The 22348-nt window shown below is 44.7% G+C and overlaps 1 protein-coding gene across 1 annotated transcript in view; it reads left to right on the top strand.

Annotated features, from left to right (window-relative positions):
* KCNN2 (potassium calcium-activated channel subfamily N member 2) overlaps window positions 1–22348 on the top strand; it is a 274294-nt gene that overhangs the window by 24616 nt on the left and 227330 nt on the right. The window contains exon 3 of the mRNA XM_077290515.1: window positions 20454–20872. Coding sequence (XP_077146630.1) covers window positions 20454–20872 — 419 coding nt within the window. The remainder of the gene's footprint in view (window positions 1–20453; window positions 20873–22348) is intronic.

Consider the following 22348-nt stretch of genomic DNA (forward strand, 5'->3'; position numbering starts at 1 on the left):
TTCGCGTTCGTGATGAGCCTTCATCATGTTGACGTGAAAGGCCTTTCGCCTACCCCGAGTGTGGTCAAGCGTGACCACATAGGTGACCGGGTTGAGCTGTTGGTGGACGACGTACGGGCCCTCCCAGGCTGCCTGAAGCTTATCCGTTGGTACAGGAACCAGCACCCACACCTTTTGACCCACGTGGTAGGTCCGCTCCCGGGCGTTCTGGTCGTACCAGTGCTTCTGATCAGCCTGAGCCTGCGTCATGTTGTCATGCACCAACTGCGTCAAGGTCTGCATCTTGTCACGGAAGCGCATGACATACTCCACTATGGACACTTCAGAAGGGTTCGGCTCCTCTTCCCAGGATTCTCTTATCAACCCAAGGGGTCCCCGGACTCGCCTGCCGTACAGGAGCTCGAAGGGGGAGAACCCCGTCGAGGCCTGCGGAACCTCTCGGTAAGCGAATAGCAGGTGTGGGAGGTACCGCTCCCAGTCGCGCCCTTGTGTCTCAACCAGCATGCGTAGCATCTGTTTGAGGGTACCATTGAAACGTTCACACAAGCCATTGGTCTGTGGGTGATACGCACTCGATACCAGGTGCTTCACCTGCATTTTCTTACAGAGAGCCTCCATTAGGTGAGACATAAATTGGGTCCCTCGATCAGTAAGCATTTCCCTGGGAAATCCTACCCGTGAAAAGATAGCCAACAGGGCATCCGCCACCTTATCTGCCCTAGTTGACGACAGAGCTACTGCCTCTGGGTACCGGGTAGCGTAGTCTACCACAGTAAGAATAAATCGCTTTCCAGAGCTTCTGGAGACGGCCAGCGGGCCCACAATGTCCACCGCAATCCTCTGGAAAGGCTCCTCTATCACTGGCAAAGGGATCAGGGGAGCCTTAAGAGCAGGCCCCGCCTTCCCCACTCTTTGACAGGTGACACAGGAGCGGCAGTAGTTTGACACATCTGTCCCCATCTTAGGCCAATAGAAGTGTTGAGACAGCCGGGCCTTAGTTTTGCTGATACCCAAGTGTCCAGCTAGCGGGATCTCATGGGCAATCCGCAACAACTCACCCCGGAATTGCTGCGGGACGACCAGCTGTCTTTCCCTCAACCACTCCTTTTGTGATTCTCCGGGTACTGTCTCCCGGTACAACCTTCCTCCTTCCCAGAACACCTTCTCCTTATCAGTCTCGGAGAATGACGTCCCGGCGAGTTGTCTCAAACTCTCTAGGCTCGCATCTGTGTGCAGAGCGGCCTGAAACTCCTGGCTAGGGGAAGCCAGAAGCGACGTCAGGGTCCCTTGCCCACGGGAGCCCTCTGGGACCTGCACTGGGTCCACCTCTGGTTCAGTCACACTGATGACTGAGGAGGGTCCGGAAGGCAGACAGGTATCTGCGTTCCGGGCACTCTGACTGCGGGTGACAGCAGCTACGTAGGCTGTCTCCCCGGGGGTTTCTACAGACCCATCAGCTGACGCTGCTATGGGCTCTACCTCCCCATCCTCCCCCATTACCTCAGGAGCATTGCTACTTAGGGGCCAGTTACCTTCCTCGGTGGCACTGGTCAATTTCATGGCGTCACCTGTCTCACAGTTCCCATGTATCTCCCCATTTCTTGTAGCACCGACACTTGCCCCTGCTAGGGGTTCCTCAGCCGTCTCACTCCGCAGAGCAACGTGGCTGAGCACTCCTGTACCTATGCACACATCAACTTTTACAGAAACATCATTATCAGATACAGTTGGCACAGGTACAACATTTTCACCATCAATCCTAGGGAAAAATTGGTTAGCAGATGCATCACTACAAGATAAAGCATGGTCAGGTAACACATGCGATTTCCCATCATCATCATCATCATCAGGGTTAACGTTACCCTTATTAGCAGATTGGGGAGGGGTGTCAGGGACGTAGTATGCAAACAACCTCCCCAAATCAGTCCCCAACAAAACATCAGTGGGCAAATTATCAGACAGCCCCACTTCTTTCACCCCGCTCCCGGCACCCCAATCAATAAAAACCCGGGCCATCGGTAAGGGACAGCTGATGCCCCCAATCCCAGTGACAGTTAGGGTTTTCCCCGGAATGATTTCTTCAGGGGCCGCCAGTTCGGGTCGGATGAGGGTTCGTTCAGCCCCGGTGTCCTTGAGGCCGGTAGCAACACGACCTCCCACAGTGACGGGCTGTACGTTGTCACACACCCTCCCAACCACACCACCCACCAAAAGAACGGCTGCATTAGGCCCTGGGGCCTGGGATGAGGGGTTCTTCTGCTTGGCTTGACATTGGTGACTGAGGTGTCCAGTCTGCCTGCAGTGGTAACACTGGCGAAGTTCGGTGGTAGGCCTGGTGCTGTTGGCCACGGGGACAGGACCTCTGGTGTGTTGGCTGGCAGGGGTACCGGCGTTGGCTGCAGGCTTACCCCCTCTCCAGCTGGTGGTGACTGGCTTCCGCACTTCCGATCTACGGTTGGCCTCATAGGCATCGGCAATCTGCGCTGCTTTCGTCACATCGTTGGGTTCTCTGTCCATCACGAACTGTCGCACTTCAGTTGGGCAAAGACGGAAGAACTGGTCTTTGATCATCAGGTCTCGCAGCTGTGCAAAGGTGGTCACTGACAGTCCTTGGGTCCACTGGTCAAAGTGGGTCCCCAGTCTATGCACCACATCACTGTAACTGTCGTGTGGGCCACGTAGGAGGGTCCGAAACTTTTTATGGTACACCTCGGGTGTAAGCTGGTACTTGGCTATCAGAGCCTGCTTGATGGCCTCATAGTCACCATCTTGTTCTTGAGGGAGGACAGCAAACGCCTCCAGAGCTTTTCCTCTCAGCCCTGGTGTCAGGTACCGTGCCCATTCTTGTGTAGGCAGCTGGTACTGTCTGCAGGCCTTCTCAAAGGCCCGCAGAAACGTGTCCAAGTCCCCATCCTTTTCCATAACAGGAAAGTGGTCGGGCCGGGGCTTTGGTGTCTGAGCGCTGCTGGATTCACGGCTCTGGGACGACCCCTGCATTTGCAGTTGGGCCATCTGCAGCTGGTACTCCCGCTGCGCTTGGGCCTCTCGCTCGGCTCGCTGGGCCTGGGCCTCTCGCTCGGCTCTCTCAGCCTCTCGCTCGGCTCTCTCTTGGTATTGCTGGATCAGCTGCAGACGTCGGTCCAGGTCATCTGCGGGGCATTGTTGCAGAGCCAGCTGCAGGAGGAGGTCTGCACCCCCCTGGTTGCCAGTAGGGCCCGTATTCAGTGGTTGGACCTCTGCTGCAGCACCATGTTCGCTTGTGCCGGCTTCTGCGGCCTCTGGGCTCTGTGGCCTGGCTTGGTCTGCTTCACATTGCACCAGTTCAGCGACCATTTGAGCCTTGGTTTTGTTTGTACAGTCAATCTGCTGTGACATGCACAACGCCATAAGAGTGTCCTTGGACTGCTTCTTATAAAAGGTTTCTCCCAGCACAACCATGGTTGCCAAATAAAAGATAGGATAGAAAAACGAAGAAAAAGGGAGGGGATAATTACCAGTACACAATTGTCTCACAACTAATAAACACTGAGTTCGTTCTCCAAACTTATTTGCGCAGAGTTCTCGCAAGAAGTTTCTGCAAGTTTTTAGTGAGAGGAATGATTGCTCAAACCAAATCACTAATGCTCTAATATCCCACCGCCTTGCCACCAATATGTCACGATTCACACCGTGACTGTCAAGATCCCTCAGCCGCTGCCCACAATATGTCACGGATTGGGGTGACTTTAAACCAACAGACGGCTATCACATGTGCAGGGGGCTTATCCCAGGTATCCCTCCACTGCCACAATGTGATGAAAAAACACACACGAGGCTATTGACCTCTTAGTTTACAGCAGGGGCTTATTCTAGGTATCCCACTGCTCTTCAATATACCATGAACTGCAGGGATTTGTGTCTATCCCGCTTACAGTTCCACTTAACACTTGCAGCTCTCTGGCGCCCCCCTTACTCTCAGGTCAGATTAGGTACTGCACCTGGGGTAATTAGTCGCCAGAAACGCTGCCTGCTATGTACTGGCTATTGGGAACACTGCAGCGATGCGATAACTACTCCCACTCAGGCAGGAACAATAATTATCAAGCCGCAGTCGCTACAGGGACCCCCAAAAGCCGGCACACGGTCGCTGCCACCAGCTCCAATTGAAGGGGTCTGGAGCAAACCCCCCAAAACAGTAGCGTAATTCCCTTCAGAGACAGGGTACGGTTTAGGGCAGGAAGAACGAACTAGTATTAAATAATATACCCCATAAATGATTTTTAGGCAGTGTTTATAAAATATTTCACAAAGATGTTACAAATGAGACAATTGCAAATATGTACAAGGTAATTATGAAAATAAAAGGATTAAATGAAGAAAAGATAACACTCACATATTCTCAGATCATTGCATTGCAGGCAACAGGCTTAGGAGAGCTTTCCATCTATCCCAGTGCATTTGCACTCGCAGTCTGGTCGCTTCAGGTAAAAACTCACAACTCTGCTCTCTTGGATGCCTGCCAGCACTTAAAACCTACAGTCTGTGACCTCACAGAAAGGGCTTGGTTTTCCAACTCCTCCTACCTCTTCGGTTTCACTAACTGGGCATTAAATATATCTGATGCCCGTAACTTCGCTACAGAACATAAAATAATCGCACCATACCCATCGTTCATCTCATAGTATCGTGGGCATTCCGATGAGATCAAATATGTCCTATTTGTCACGCACATTGACAGAGAAATCCCTACCTCTGTACCAGATGGAGCTACAAGCCTGTGATTAGAGTGATGCGTAGATCCTCCGAGTGTGATTATGACGATATATTTTGGTGTTCGTAACTTAAACGGTTTGCATAATATCTTCCAAAAACAGAACAAAGACCTTCCATGCGTTCTAGAAGTTTCTCTAACAGTTCCTGCTAACACAAATTTCTCTTGCAGCTATGCTAGTCGTAAATACCTTTCGTCAATAAAACTCCCCCACAAGGCAAGCTCTTCTACACAGACAGATAGAAACACAGGGAAGGAAAGAGAACCAGAGAGAGGGGGGGGGGTTTTAGCCCCCGCATGCTAGCAAGAAAACTAACTTATGATATTTCATACCATATCGTGACAGTGTAATTGATATTTTAGTATGGGTTTGCCATGAAGGTTTGTAATATTTTTATTTTCTAATTATCACTTGATATATAAAGGGAATTCTGCCTAAGCTCTACCTGGCTTGAAAGGGAATCTGTCAGCAGGTTTTTGCTACATCATCTGAGAGCAGTCTGATGTAGGCAAATAGAAGCTCAATCCTGTGATGTATCACTTAAATTACTGGGTGCTGCCGTTCTGACACAATCAGAGCTTTTAGATTTAGCAATGCAGCAGAGCTGAGAAAGACCAATCCGCCCCCACCAGGCTCTGTATGCCCAATGTCCATAGATAGTGAGCTGCTTATCACAGGAGAGGACCTGTCCAACCAAGAGGCAGGAGCTGCTGCGTCCCAGCAATGATAAGCTCATGGTGCTAAAACAATCATTGCAAGCAAACAAAACCAGGGAGCTTGATAAGAGAGGTATTGCTGAATTCTGTGTTTTAACCCCTACCACATGCTGTCTTCAGATTACATAGCAAAAACCTGCTGAAAGATTCCCTTTAAAATGAATAATGGTATATTTATAGTGATAGCATGTCCTGTTTCCTCTGCGGTCCGTTACCTTGTTAGATTTTGGCCCCATTACTGAGTAATATTTCAATTTTTCCTCTGTTCTTTAATTACTTTGACCTTTCACCATAAGGTATTTTAATTTTTCTGGGACATACACTATTTGGAAAAAAAGTATTAGGACTAGTGATGAGCGAGTATACTTGTTGCTCGGGTTTTCCCGAGCACGCTCTGGTGATCTCCGAGTATTTGTTAGTGCTCGGAGATTTAGTTTTCGTTGCCTCAGCTGCATGATTTACAGCTGATAGACAGCTTGATTACATTTGGGGATTCCTTAGCAACCAGGCAACCCCCACATGTACTCAGGCTGGCTAGCAGCCGTAAATCATGCAGCTGCATCTACAAAAACTAAATCTCCGAGCAGTTACAAATAATCGGAGACCACCCGAGCAACTCGCGCATCACTAATTAGGACACCTACATTACACCTACAGGAAGTTTTATGACATCTCATCCTAAATCAAAAGTTATTAATATGTACTTGGTCTACCATTTGAAGCAATAACTCATTTTACTCTTTTTTGCGAAGACTTTCTACAAGATTTTGGTGTATGCCTGCGGAATTTTTTGTAAATATTTTCAGTAGAGCATTTGTGAGGTCAGACACTGTTGTTATATGAGAATACCTGGCTGATAATCTGCATTCTAGTTCATCGCAAATGTCTTCAATGCAGTCAAAGTGCTGTACAGTCAGTCAAATTCTCCCACGCTAAAGTCAGGCAATCGTGGACCGTGCCTTGAGCACTGTGACACAGTCATGCTAGGACAGAAAAGGATCTTCCACAAACTGTTACAAAAAGTTGGAATCATACAATTTTCCAAAATGTCTTGATATGCTGGTATGCAATTTGCCTCTTCAGAGAAAAAGAGGACTTAAACTCTATAGCGCCACCTGTTGGAAGTAGCGATCCTACAAGTCACAATCAACCCTTTAACGAGTCTTGCAATGATATAGGATAAAAGCCAAATCAGTATCTCAATTCGCAGACATGGTGTTTCGGGCTGTTGGCCCTCGTCAGTGCGAAGCATGAGAACTGATTTGGCTAGGTGAGAGAGTTTAAGTCCTCTTTTTCTCTGAAGAGGCAAATTGCATATTAAATTTCTCAGAGGAGCATTGCACGGCGAATAAGCCTCCTTACCTTGACAAGTCAGAGCTGGTATGTCACTCTCCATAAGGAGAAACGTTACCCCTTGATATGCTGAAGCATTAAGATTTCCCTTCACAAAAATTGAATAACCTAGTCAAATCCTTTTAAAGCAACTCTACAGTATTTTCCATCTTAATCAAACTTTAAAGATGGAACAATGCGGTCGGAGAGGTAAGGTTCTCCTGGCATGAACCAAACCCAGACTCATCCATAAGACTGTCCGGTAGAAAAGTGTGGACCCTCACTCCAGAAAATGTTGCCAATATTCCAGAGTCCAGGGGTTTACAACACTGCATTTCAAGCTTGTCATTGTGCAGAGTGACGTAAGGCCACCATGCAGCTGTTCGGCAATTACAACTCATTATATAATGCTCCCAGTGGGGGCATGGTTTTAAGCTTATGTTAAAAGGGGTATTCCCATCTCCAAGATCCTATCCCAAGTGTAGTAGGTGTAATAATAATAATATTAGTAAATACCTCCAATTAGAAATGTAGTTTATTTTTTCTGATTCGCTACATCTCTTTCCTCATGTGCAGGCATTACGGGACTTCAGGTATTCATGGTTATGACCACTTATATAGTGACAGTTAGCTAGTTGCTAGTGGTGTTAACTAGCGATGGATGTTCCCGAACATTAAAGTTCGGTGTCCGTACTGAACACCTACTGGTCGAGCACAGACACCAAACATGAACTTCAGCAGGAAGTGCATGTTACTGTTTGATTTCGGCCTCCCAAACACTGGTTGTTTGTCGTGCTGTCATGCACATGACAGCGCTGCAAACACCACTTCTGATTGATGGTAAAATCATCATCGCCAGTCAGACAGCCGCGGTTCCCATGCTGCAAAAGATAGTGTGATCACGCTGCTGTGATTAAAGGTATAAAGTTTCTCTCCGGTCGCTGGTGTCTGCTGATGGGACTACCGCTCCCATCAGCTGCCGCTAATAACAGTAAGAGCAGTAGCGGCTGATGGGAGTATTCATCAGTCCACTCCTGTGCTGTAAATAAATAATTTAAAAAAAAAACGGCGTGGGTTCCTCTGCATTTGTGATAACCAGCCAGGCAAAACTCATAGCTGGGGCTGCAACCCTAAGCTGTCAGCTTCTGCAAGGCTGGTTATCAAGAATAAAGGGATCCCCACACTCTTTTTTTTAATTATTTAAATAAATAAATAATTAAAAAAATAGAATGGGATCCCCTCATTTTTGACAACCAGCTTTGCTAAAACAGACAACTGGGGGCTGGTATTCTCAGGCTGGTAAGGGGCCATGGACATTGCCACCCCAGCCTAAAAATAGGAGCCCACAACCGCCCAGAAAAGGCGCATCTATTAGATGCACCAATGCTGGTGCTTTGCCCAGCGCTTCCCACTTGCCCTGTAGTGGTGACGAGTGGGGTTCATATTTGTGGGGTTGATGTCACCTTTGTATTGCCCGGTGACATCAAGCCCACGGTTAGTAATGGACAAGCATCTATAAGACACCCATCCATTACTAATCCTACAGTTATATGGTAAATAAAGACACAGCCAGAATAAAGTCTTTTATTTGAAATAAAAACAAAACACACTTGTCACACAGTTAATACTCACCTAATGTCAATTCCACTGAATCCCTCGTCTCCTGTAATAAAACAAAAATAAAAAGCAAAAATATCCCTCATCTGTCTGTCCTTCTGTCGCACGCTGTAATCTACAGTGGTGTTCAAAAGTCCTGCATAGGCATAGGATAAATTGATTTTTCAAGTTTTAAGCGTTTTCTGTCGAATATCTTCGATGCTAATATGACATATTATATATGGTTTTGTTCAGAATTAGTGTTGAGCATTCCGATACCGCAAGTATCGGGTATCGGCCGATACTTGCGGGTATCGGAATTCCGATACCGAGATCCGATACTTTTGTGGTATCGGGTATCGGTATCGAAACAACATTAATGTAAAAATGTGTAAAAGAGAGAATTAAAATAAAAAATATTGCTATACTCACCTCTCCGACGCAGCCTGCACCTTACCGAGGGAAGCGGCAGCGTTCTTTGTTTAAAATTCGCGCTTTTCTTTCCTTTACGTGAAGTCCCGGCTTGTGATTGGTTGCGTCGCAGTCACATGGGCGACGCAACCAATCACAGCAAGCCGTGACGTAATTTCAGGTCCTTAAGGATTTTAAAATTACGTCCCGGCTTTGTGATTGGTTGCGTCGCAGTCACATGGGCGACGCAACCAATCACAAGCCGTGACGTCACGGGAGGCTGGACACGCGCGCATTTTAAAATGCGCGCTTGTCCAGCCTCCCGTGACATCCCGGCTTGTGATTGGTTGCGTCGCGGTCAACCAATCACAAGCCGGGAGGCTGGACACGCGCGCATTTTAAAAATTTTAAAATGCGCGCATGTCCAGCCTCCCGGCTTGTGATTGGTTGACCGCGACGCAACCAATCACAAGCCGGGACGTCACGGGAGGCTGGACAAGCACGCATTTTAAAATGCGCGCGTGTCCAGCCTCCCGGCTTGTGATTGGTTGACCGCGACGCAACCAATCACAAGCCGGGACGTCACGGGAGGCTGGACAAGCACGCATTTTAAAATGCGCGCGTGTCCAGCCTCCCGTGACGTCACGGCTTGTGATTGGTTGCGTCGCCCATGTGACTGCGACGCAACCAATCACAAAGCCGGGACGTCATTTTAAAATCCTTAAGGGCCTGAAATTACGTCACGGCTTGCTGTGATTGGTTGCGTCGCCCATGTGACTGCGACGCAACCAATCACAAAGCCGGGACGTAATTTTAAAATCCTTAAGGACCTGAAATTACGTCACGGCTTGCTGTGATTGGTTGCGTCGCCCATGTGACTGCGACGCAACCAATCACAAAGCCGGGACTTCACGTAAGGAAAGAAAAGCGCGAATTTTAAGCAAACAACGCTGCCGGTTCCCTCGGAGAGGTGAGTATAGCAATATTTTTTATTTTAATTCTTTCTTTTACACATTAATATGGTTCCCAGGGCCTGAAGGAGAGTTTCCTCTCCTTCAGACCCTGGGAACCATCAGGAATACCGTCCGATACTTGAGTCCCATTGACTTGTATTGGTATCGGGTATCGGTATCGGATTGGATCCGATACTTTGCCGGTATCGGCCGATACTTTCCGATACCGATACTTTCAAGTATCGGACGGTATCGCTCAACACTATTCAGAATACAATTTTGCATTCTCTCCCTGTAATATTTTTTAGCTTTTGAAGCAGTTTTGCCTGAAATTATTGCAACAAGGCCTGAAAGAAGCCATTGAAGACAGCCATACAAAGACAAAGGCGAAAACTGTGGGCATTGAAATATTTAAAATGGAGGAAGGAGGAGTGGGAAAAAGTGCTATTTAGTGATAAAAGCACTTTTTGCATTTTAGGAAATGATGGCAAGTCTTATGTGAGAAGGTTCCCACATGAAGAGTACAAGCCAGAGTGTTTGAGCTTCTCTGTGAAACATCCAATGAAAGTAATGGTCTGGGGCTGTATGGCAGCCAATGGTGTTGGAAGGCTTCATATTGTGGAGGGTATGGTTAAAGGGACTCTGTCACCTGAATTTGGAGGAAACAATTTTCAGCCATAGGGGCGGGGTTTTCAGGTGTTTGATTCACCCTTTCCTTACCCGCTGGCTGCATGCTGGCTGCAATATTGGATTGAAGTTCATTCTCTGTCCTCCGTAGTACATGCCTGCACAAGGCAATCTTGCCTTACGCAAAAAAATACATAGACATCCTTAATAAGAAAATGCTGCCTTCTGCTCAACACCTGTTTTCAGAGGATTATATCTTCCAGGATGATAATGCTCCTTGTCACAGAGCTAAGACAGTAACGGAATGGAAAAAAAGAACAAGGTGGCTACTATTGACTGGCCAGCTCAGTCCCGGACCTCAATCCAATTGGCACAAGGTATCATTAGAGATATCTAGAAAACAGCCAAGGACCAAGAGTGAGTTGATTGAGGCTCTGATACAGGCCTGGAACCACATCATCACTCGTGAACATCTGCAGAAGCTTGTTCACTCAATGCCACAGAGATGCAAGCTGGTGCTCAAGAGCCAAGGCTGGCCAATAAAGTATTAGAAGCTAAAGATGCACTCAAAAGGCCCTTTTCAGGACTCTGAATTAAATAAAAAATAATAAATCTTAAAAAGTAAAATTTAAGTCTGTGTGAACTTGCTTTGGAAGTTAATGAACTTAGAAACCTGTTCACCATTCTACACACTGTACTGGTGTAGGTATGGTTATGCTGTAAAAAAAATTATCAAAAATGTGCATACCAAGACGATTTATACACTTGGGACATTCAAAAATGAGTATGGCATACAATGAGGGATTACAAAAACATATGTGTTCCACCAGTTTCACTGTAGAGATGCAGAAGTATGAAACAGTTTTCTTCACGCCTATGCAGGACTTTTGAACACCATTGTATGTCTGGGGATTAATATTTTTCAACCAAATTTACTTTTACTTGTGTCCACATGGATATTTGATGTGTACCATTTGTCGCTCATTACAGGGTATAATTATAATGGTTTAATATATATTACTATCATATAATATTGTTGTAATTCATGGTTTACATATACTGCTCCCATCTTGTGCGCCTCCACACACTTGATCTTTGCCCACACATGTATTTTAATCAGTAAAGTTTTGTTAAATTTCTATATTTGATTGGACTTTTTGATCGTCATGTTCCTCCCCATCCCCCTTTTTGATTTACGTTTCTGACAGTCCCACTAATTAGTAGCATTTTGGATATGGTGTAATTTGGTCACATTTATATAACTCTACATTGACTATGCTATTACTTTCTGTGAGTCATCTTTACTAATATTGTGTAGGTCCCATTGTGCCACCTAAATAGCTCTTTATCCTTGAGCCTAGGATTCCACAAGACCTCTAAAGATGTCCTCTGGTATCTAGCACTAGCAGACATATTCTTTTAAGGGACCTTCATGTATCTAACTTGTTTATCAGACTCATCCCATAGATGTTCCTCATGCCATTCCTGTACAATTTTACAGTGTAGCAGTTCATATTCCACTGAAAAGGCCCCTGACACCAAGAATTAAATCTGCCAACATAAGATGTATTTGTCTTGCAACAATGTTCAGGTAGATGGTACCCGTATCTTCCACATGAATGACAGGACCCAGGTTTTCCAGTAGAACAATGCTCAGAGCCATACACTGCTTCTTCCAACTTTGCTTTTTCCCATAATGCTTTCAGGTGCCCCCTCTTCCACAGGTAAACAATGCTAACAAATATGTCTGACCACTTGATGTAAAAGAAAATCATCAGACCAGACCATCTTTTTCCAGTTCTGATGCTAACGTTCAACTCTAGGCACTTTTTGAGATGGAAACGGATCAGCATGGACACTCTCACGTGATGCGCTGTGTATCCTGACACATTTCTGTAATAGACAACAATAACTGATTTCAATAATTTTGACTATAAATGTTATGGCGGACCACCGTAATAATTTTTGTGTTACCACCAGTCAATTTAATAATTACACTGTATACCAAGCCATCTTGTCCTGTGTATCTTCGGCACATCATGGTCTGTACAACTGCTCTTCAAAAACCATGCATGGCGGAGCAATTTATCTTAATTTAATTTCATGTTTTCTCTGTCACCTATAGCAGGTTTAATAGGATTGATGCTCTAATTATGATTGACAGATTTCCTCTTATTACTTGACTTAGATCAGATAAGTTCTATTTTGTCTTGTGTGAATGCCGTCTCGTATAGGTTTTCACATTGTTTCAATAATTACAATATCTTTAGTTCTGAGTGAACTTTGACAAATTTACAGTAAATGCACAAAAAGATCATTAGGTTTACAAATGTTAGATTTTCTGTTACGATCTCATCTGCCATAGACTTCAATTTTAAGTCGCATGTGACTTCTGCGCAGTTTGGATGATGCTACATCTACTCTTTAAAATGGAGATGGTTTAAGACTTGCTGTGGTGCGACACATTAATGACCTGACATATTGCGTACACTTCTTATGTTAAGCATGTTTCTATCTACATGTTTGCAAAATGTAGCCATTTTTATACTAGTTATTTTGCTCCACAATATTTCAACAATTTCCCCAGAAACTGCCATGTTATGACTTTCCTGTCAGTGGGTCCCTTACCTGGTAGAATTGAGTGCCGTGCAGTGACCACCATTGCACCAACACTGCACCAGCAGGGGGAGCGACCCACGTTACCTACAGCACCCATTCCCTCAGCTCCAGGGGCACCACCCCATAGCCACAGCGCCACAGCAGCAATGGCTGCCACACAACGCCATCTCCAAGTGAACAGATCTAAAAAACTTTGTTTTGCAGTTTCAGTGCTGTGTGGTGCTTGGGTTCAGTTTTGTAAATTTTTCTTAGCCACATTAAATAAATGTATAACATCTGGATGTGCAGTCCTCAGCTTTTTCTACAGTTATATTACTTTTCAGTATGCCCCGTATACACTAGGGTCAGGGGCAGCAGCAGGGGCATAACTATAACGATCATCGCGCTCCCACAGCGGCGTTGCCCACTCCAATGCCCTGCCCAACAGAAGGGATAAAATAAATCCCACTTCAGCCCATTCCGTGGGAAAACGTGCAGCCAGGACCTCTAGATGTATAGTACACTGACTCACAAATCCCCGACACAGCTTACTGTCACCAGCAAACATCTGGTAACGGGAGATGGGATAAAGTCGGAGCAGGGGTGGCAGTGGACAAACTGGCTGCAGCTGCGCTAGCAGCCTGAACAGTGACTGCGGTGACATCCTCATCTGAGATTGTGCTTTCAAGAGCTGCCAACCTACCCTCCAGCTGCTGGATGTACCATTGTAGACGCCGATCGTCTGCGATTACTAGCCAGACCCTGGCGCTAGTATTCTGTTAGGGCTGGCGGAATGCATCAAGTAAATCTAGAGAAAGTATAGGTGCGTTCGCAGCCTGCGGTCCATCGTGCAGGAGTGGAACCTGCTGCTAGTAAATGACGGCACTATATGGCGATACTACGCCTTAATAGACATGGGTACCGTCACCCAGTCTGTATAGAAACGAACTCTGTTACTTCACAGAGTTGCCGCTGTGCCCTGTTAGCATTCACAGGGCGCAGCAATTGGATACTAGTGGGATCCCTGCAACTCACCCCCACTATGCTGGTGGTTGATCCCGCTCTGACCCTCGGTGGCTTTTGAGCCTGCGCCTGAGGACGCCCTGAGTCAGATGCTGGGATCAAATGGGAGTTCCCACCGTACACTGACGGATTGTCAGGAGACGCTAAAGATAGCCGCACAGAGTGCATACAGTCCCGCAGCGGCGGTCACTGCAGGATAGACGCAGTAAATTTTGTGCCTGGTGCTGGATGGCACTATCTGGCGCTAGACAGCTACAACACTCGCGAGCATTCAACAACTCTAGGGATGGGAATGATTCGGAGCTTTCACCAGAACAGGCATACATCCACACATAGAGAAATACTGAATTATACTAGCGCATGGCCGTGTGGCCATGCGAACCTTTTATAGAGGAAGCTTTCCAGGACCTTCCTAGTGGTCCAATAGGAGCAGCTACAGGACCTGAGCATGTGACCCCCGACCTCCAATGAGAGGTCATCCCCTGGGCATACTCAGTAGAGGAAAAGCAGAACTTAGTCCCAGGAGCGTCTCCTCGCCGCTGAACAGTGCTGGTTACAATGGCTGAGCCTGGAAGATCAGCATTAACAAGCGCACAGTATCTGACTGAGCCAGACACTGGGACCAACGTCTCTGCTGAGCAGGCTCCACTGCGGCTGAAGAAGAATGGGAGACCGCAGCGTAAGTGGCTCGAGATTCCCCCTTTGCAGCGGCGGGAACTCGACACCTAACAATAGGTCACTCTAACGTTAGATGCTCTACATCCCACAATGAGATGTTGGCATCAAGCCATGTTCCCATAATGTCATTTTGTCCTCCTATTAGCAGTTTTGGTTTTGTTCTATATTTTATTATTTAGAACAGAAAAGCAATTTCCTTTTCAATAAGTTCAATTTTGTCCAAAGGCAGTGTTTTTATGCAGTCATGTGATAGATATTTCTTCTCCTACAACTCTTATGTGTCCATGACAACAGTCTTCCTGTCACAACCTATTTTTGTTCCTTTATTTTTTGTTTTGTTTAGTTTTTACCTCCCCTTCTTCCAAGAGCCAAAACTTTTTTTTTATTTTTCTGTCCACACAGACACATATAGGCTTGTTTTTTGCAGGACCAGTTGTACTTTTGAACGACACCATTGATTTTACAAGTTTACTGTAAAGCAGGAAAAAATTCAAAGTATGATGAAATTGTGAAAGAAAACACAATTTCAGACATTGTTTTTGGGGAATTATTTTTATTGCTTACATTGTGTTGTAAAAGTGACTTCACAATATAATTCTCCTCATCAGATTACAGTGAGTCCAAACTTGTCCAATTATTTTTTAATCATTTTAATGTTGAAAAGAAAATCAGAACTTTGAAAAAATATATATTTTGGGGGTGTGTTGCCATTTTCCGTGACCCATAACGTTTTAATTTTTCGGTCATTGGAGGTATGTGAGGGCTTATTTTTTGCTGGCCGAGACAGCATTTTTATTGATACCATTTTGGAACAGATGAAATTTTGATTGCTTGTTTTGTAGTATTGCAGCGATCAAAAAACCCTGCAATTTTGGAGTTGTTTTTTTTTTCTGTTTACGGTGTTTATAAACTGGGTTTATTTTTTAAATATTTTAATAAATTGGACTTTCTGGATGTGGCTATACCAAGCATGTGTATTGTTTTTTTATTTTCTTCATTGTTAAATGGGGAAAAGGGGGTTGATTTGAACTTCTATGGGATTATTTTTTTATTTTCACTGTATTACCATAATTGGCCTCTTTAGGGAACTTGAGCTTGCGATCAGTCTCCTTTGAAGATTGCGGTCTCTTTGAAATCCAACCATGGTCATGCTTTCAAGTGGGGCCTCTGCAATGACAAGCACAGAGGTCTTCAATAGACCCCCGGCCGGCATATCAACCCATCGGCGACAATCAAACCACGGGTACGCCGATGGGTGCATAGAATGACGTGCCCCCATACCAGTGCACTGTTAATGCCACTGTCAATGGTTGACAGTGGCATTTAACAAGTTAACCATCACGGGCGGAGCTCTGCATCACCCGTGGTTATTAGAGGCAGATCCTGGCTGTAACACACAGCCATTAGCTGCAACCTACAGCCATTAGCTGCCGGTTATGGGGCGAGTTCACCCCATGAGTCCGCTCCATACACTTGCGTCTGATGTCTTGTAAGTGTATTCATTCACAATCTTATTATTAGTTTATAACATGTATCTAATTCATATTCAAGCATATGTTGACTAAGAGTTAGAAAGGGGAGTGTTTTTTTTTTAGGTGAAATAGTGATCGCCCATACCATTTTTATAAAAAAAATGGATTATTGGGAAGATGGAATGTAGTAAGGGACTATTTGACCACAGCAGCGGGGAAGGTGACTATAAAGGCAGTGATATGGTAGCTGAGCCAATATAGGAGACGCATCTGCGGTCACACAGGTTTTCTTTGAATCCCTCCCACAATCTTTTTTTTTTTTTACTATGACATGAAGAGGCCAAAAGCAAATCATAGAACATAGAAAAATGTATTTTTAATCATGTTATCCACTGTAAACATTTTTCTGTGAACATTGATACTTAATTAGGAGCTTTTATCAGCAAAGTGGGTCCTGGCACAACCTCTTTAAGCCCTTCACGACATGCGCTGTACATGTACTGCACATGTTGTGTCTCCCCCTTTGATGTGGGCTCAGGCGGTGAGCCCACATCTTTCCCGGCACAAGTCTGCTGTTTTGAACAGCTGACATGTGCCCGAAACAGCCACAGGTGGAAATATGATCCACCCGCGTCTGTTAACCCGTTATATGCCACTGTCAAACTCTTGACAGCGGCATTTAACGGGCTTCCGGCAATCGCACTGGAAATCCCACTCATCTGTGACCCCGCCACGTGATAGCGGGTCACCAATGGATCAGTATGACAACCAGAGTTGTCCTGCACACCTTTATGATAGTCAATGCCGGATGGCTATGAACGTCGCCCAGTGGTCGGCGCTCATAGCAAGTCAGCAATTCTGCTACATATAGGCTATCTGATCATTGCCTGTGTGTAGCAGAGGCGATCGAAGTAGTGCAGGTTCTAGTCTCCCATGGAGACTATTGAAGCATGCCAAAAGTAAAAAAGATGTTTTTAAAAATATTAAAAAAAATTTTTTTAAATCTAAAAGTTCAAATCACCCCCCCCTTTTGCCCCATTCAAAATAAAACAATAAAAAAAATCAAACATACACATATTTGGTATTGCCGCTTTCAGAATTGCCCAGTCTATCAATGTAAAACAAAGAATTAGCCCAATCGCTAACGGCATAGCGAGAAAAAAATTCAAAACGCATGAATAATGTTTTTTGAGTCGACAGAGCATTGTATTAAAAGAGGATTAAAGGGAAACTGTCACCCCCAAAATCGAAGATGAGCTAAGCCCATCAGCATCAGGGGCTTATCTACAGCATTCTGGAATGCTGTAGATAAGCCCCCGATGTAACCTGAAAGATGAGAAAAACAGGTTATATTATACTCACCCTGGGGCGGTCCCACTGCAGTCCGGTCCGATGGGCGTCGCGGTCCGTTCCGGGGCCTCCCATCTTCTTATGATGACGTCCTCTTCTTGTATTCATGCTGCGGCTCCGGCGCAGGCATACTTTGTCTGCCCTATTGAGGGCAGAGCAAAGTACTGCACTGCGCAGGCGCCGTGAAAGGTCAGAGAGCCCCGGCGCCTGCGCACTGCAGTACTTTGCTTTGCCCTCAACAGGGCAGACAAAGTGCTCCTGCACCGGAGCCGCAGCGTGAAGATAAGAAGAGGACGTCATCCTATGAAGATAGGAGGCCCCGGACCGCGTCTCCCATCGGATCGGACCACCTACCCAGGTGAGTATAATCTAACCTCTTTTTCTCATCTTTCAGGATACATCAGGGGCTTATCTACAGCATTACAGAATGCTGTAGATAAGCCCTTGATGCTGGTGGGCTTAACTCATCTTCGATTTTGCGGGTGACGGGTTCCCTTTAAAAGATTGTATCTACACCAAAATGGTGTCATTAAAAACGTCAGCTCAACACACAAAAAATAAGCCTTCACCCAACCCGAGATCATGAAAAATGCTCATGCTCAGATTCAGATCTCGTCCCGAGATCTCGGGAGACAAGATCTGAATCTGAGCATGCGCCGCCCCCAGCGGCCATTTTCCCGAAGGCCACCGCATCGCAGCAATGGAGCTGCTGGTGCCTCCGGGCTTTGAGGAGATGCCGGAGGAGACCCGACTGACTCTGCATGAAGATACGCCGCCGCCGCCCCACAGCACAGAGCCCCGACGCTGCATGAAGAGGAGCCGCCGCCCCACAGCACAGCATCCACGCGGCACAAAGAGGAGCAGCCACCGCCGCTCCCAGCACAGAAACCCCACGTTGCAGCTACGATGAGGTAATGGGGGATACTCCACTCACACTTTCCTGTGAGACACCCCCTCTTCGTCATCGGGACCACTACCCCCCAAAAGGCACATTAGTCACCGGCCCTATAAGACGACATACGGCGTATAAGACCACCCCTGACTTTTAAGAAGATTTTATATTTTAACTGGAAAAGTTGGGGGGTCGTCTTATACGCCCAGTCGTCTTATACGCCGGAAAATACGGTATATATAATCAGTCACGGCGGAAAAGTGTTGGCACATTTGAAATTGTTCCAGAAAATGAAGTATTTCTCCAAGAAAATTATTGTAATTACACTTGTTTTGTTATATACGTTTATTTCCTTTGTGTGTATTGGACAACATAAAAGCAGAGAAAAGAAGGAACATAATTTCACACACAACCTCAAAAATGGGCCAGACAAAATTGTGGATAAATAACTTTGTTTCGTTCAATCTCACCTATGGCAAGTAACAGGTGTGGGTAATACGAAAATTACACCTGAAACCAGTTAAAAAGGGGAGAAGTTGACTCAATCTTTGCATTGTGTGTCTATGTGTGTATTTCAGGATATATGAAATGTTCTATAAATGTCTGGTGTGTGCAGCTTTAATGTCTGTGACCCACACATATCTCGAAAATGGGGCTCTACCTTATACCTTATGCCTTTCTAATTTAGGAACACCCATAGATGTATATGGAGGGAGCTGCACATGTGTAGGGACTCCTATCATTCAGACATTTATTGCATATTCTGTGTCTTAGGGCTCATATCCACTGGCGAGGAAAACGGACGAGTGCAATCTGATAAAAAATCGGATTGCACTCGGACCAATGTTATTCAATAGGTGTCTTTTCATTTGCGATTTTTTTCTCAGCCGAAATCGGACTGAGAAAAAAAATCGCAGCATGCTGCGATTTGCAGCGAGTCTCGGACGAGACTCGCCAATGCAAGTCAATGGGTGCGAGAAAAAAAACGGACGGAATACGGACCATCCGTATTCCGTTCGTTTTTTACGGATACATCACCATTCTGTGGCCTAGAACACTGTCCATGGTCCTGTAAATGACTGTAGAAAAATAGTTGCAGAGAAATAAAACGGATTGCATACGGATGTCATACGGATGTAAAACGGATGGTGCGATTAAAAATCGTATTGCACTCGCATTACACTCGCATGACAATCGCATACGCTACATCCCTTTTTTCGGTCCAGATTACGGACCGATTTGTCTCTCGCCAGTGGAAATGAGCCCTAAGATGGGAAAGCCACTTATAAAATTAATTGTACACAATTATTAGTTCCCATTGATATAAATATAAACCCATTAGTTGCCTTAGGCCAAGTTCACACATCATATTTTTTGTTTTGTTAGACAGGAAATTTTTATTTTTCCTTTTTTTCCTTTTTTTACATTTATTGCTGCATCCTTTTTTCTTGTAAGGAGAAACAATTGCTTAGTTTCTTCTCATTAAACAGTAAAACACACAATTTTATGAGGCCATTGACTTAGTGAGTTTGCATTGATCATAGTAGGATATGCATCTGTTTTTTTTTTCTGAGGGCTGGGTACAAATGGTCCACAAAGAAAAAAAGACACAACAAGGTGCATTCATTGTAATGGATCCGTGATCTATCCCAAAAAAAAATAACAGATAATACATGTACCCCAAAAACTGATTTGTGAACAAACCTGTTTGGCATATATTTATATCATTATTCGATTTACATGTCTTGCTAAATCTATCCTAAAAAATTGCACACCAAACAATTGATGGAAATGCTCCTAAGGGTCAATTAGATTTTGTTAGTGTCTTTTATTATTCCGGTGAATTAAAGTACCAACATAATGGACTCTGTTCAGACACTTGCGCTGGATTCCCCAGAGCACACATTACACATTATAAGCTCTTTTATAAATATTGCCTATTATAATATTAATCTAATTTTTGCTTGCGATGTTTCGTTCTATTTTATTAGTCTTTAAATTAGTGATTTGTTAAGAATAGTAACTGAAACTGCCCAACCCTCTTCTACTTACAGTTATTCATGGTGGATAATGGAGCGGATGACTGGAGAATAGCCATGACCTACGAGCGGATCTTCTTTATCTGCCTGGAAATACTAGTGTGTGCAATTCATCCGATACCAGGAAATTATACGTTCACGTGGACAGCACGACTTGCCTTCTCCTATACCCCCTCCACAGCTACAGCTGATGTGGATATTATTTTATCTATACCAATGTTCTTAAGACTTTATCTCATTGCCAGAGTTATGCTTCTGCATAGCAAACTTTTTACTGATGCCTCTTCTCGAAGCATTGGAGCACTAAACAAAATAAACTTCAACACACGTTTTGTAATGAAGACTTTAATGACTATATGTCCTGGAACAGTACTGTTGGTTTTTAGCATTTCCTTATGGATAATTGCTGCATGGACCGTCCGAGCTTGTGAAAGGTAAGGCCTCTTTCTTCCTGAATTTCTATTAGTCAATGAATATACTGTATCAATTTAAGGACACTTTTCAATTTCAAAGTCAGTGGTTAATTAAGAGCAATATCTTTGTTTCAGTGTAACAATACTACAGGTAATTTATTGTAACACAGCTCCTGTGCAGACCTCCGACTACAGACTAAATACAAGCTATGTTTGCAATGTGACCCTACATAGTAAAACACAGCTCCTGCGCAGACCTCTGACTACAGACTACATACAAGCTATGTTTGCAATGTGACCCTACATAGTAAAATACAGCTCCTGCGCAGACCTCTGACTACAGACTACATACAAGCTATGTTTGCAATGTGACCCTACATAGTAAAATACAGCTCCTGCGCAGACCTCTGACTACAGACTACATACAAGCTATGTTTGCAATGTGACCCTACATACTAAAACACAGCTCCTATGAAGTCGCCTTACTATAGGCTATAAACAAGACATGTTTGCAATGTGATCCTAGAGACTAAAATACAGCTCCTTTGTAGTCATCTGACTAAAGGCTATATACAAGCTATGTTTGCAATATGGTCCTTCAGGCTAAAGAATAAGATACATCTCTGTAGACATATCACTATAATCTGTTTATAGACCATATTTATAACGTGATCCTACAGGTTAACCCCTTCACCCCCGGAGCTTTTTTCGTGTTCGTTTTTCACTCCCCTCCTTCCCAGGGCCATAACTTTTTTATTTTTCTGTCAATATGGCCATTTGAGGGCTTTTTTTTTTTTTGCAGGACGAGATGTACTTTTGAACGATACCATTGGTTTTACCATGCCGTGTAACAGAAAACGGGAAAAAAATTCCAAGTGCCATGAAATTGCAAAAAAAGTGCAATCTCACACTTGTTTTTTTGTTTGGCTTTTTTGCTAGGTTCACTAAATGCTAAAACTGACCTGCCTTTATGATTCTCCAGGTCATTCCGAGTTCATAGACACCAAACAAGTCTACGTTCTCTTTTATCTAAGTGGTAAAAAAAATTGCGCCATTTTCCGATACCCGTAGCGTCTACAGTTTTCGTGATCTGGGGTCGGGTCAGGTCTTATTGTTTGCGTGCTGAGCTGGCGTTTTTAATGATACCATTTTGGTGCAGATACGTTCTTTTGATCGCCCGTTATTGCATTGTAATGCAATGTTGCGGCAACCAAAAAAAGTAATTTTGGCGTTTTGATTTTTTCCTCGCTACGACATTTAGCGATCAGGTTAGTCCTTTGTTTTTATTGATAGATCAGGCGATTCTGAATGCGGCGATACCAAATATGTGTAGGTTTGATTTTTTTTTATGGTTTTATTTTGATTGGGGCGAAAGGGGAGTGATTAGAACTTTTATATATTTTTTTAATATTTTTAAACACTTTTTTTAATTTTGGCATGCTTCAATAGCCTCCACAGGAGGCTAGAAGCATGCACTGCACGATCGCCTCTGCTACA

Source organism: Ranitomeya variabilis, chromosome 1, assembly GCF_051348905.1.
Source record: "Ranitomeya variabilis isolate aRanVar5 chromosome 1, aRanVar5.hap1, whole genome shotgun sequence".
NCBI lineage: Eukaryota > Metazoa > Chordata > Amphibia > Anura > Dendrobatidae > Ranitomeya > Ranitomeya variabilis.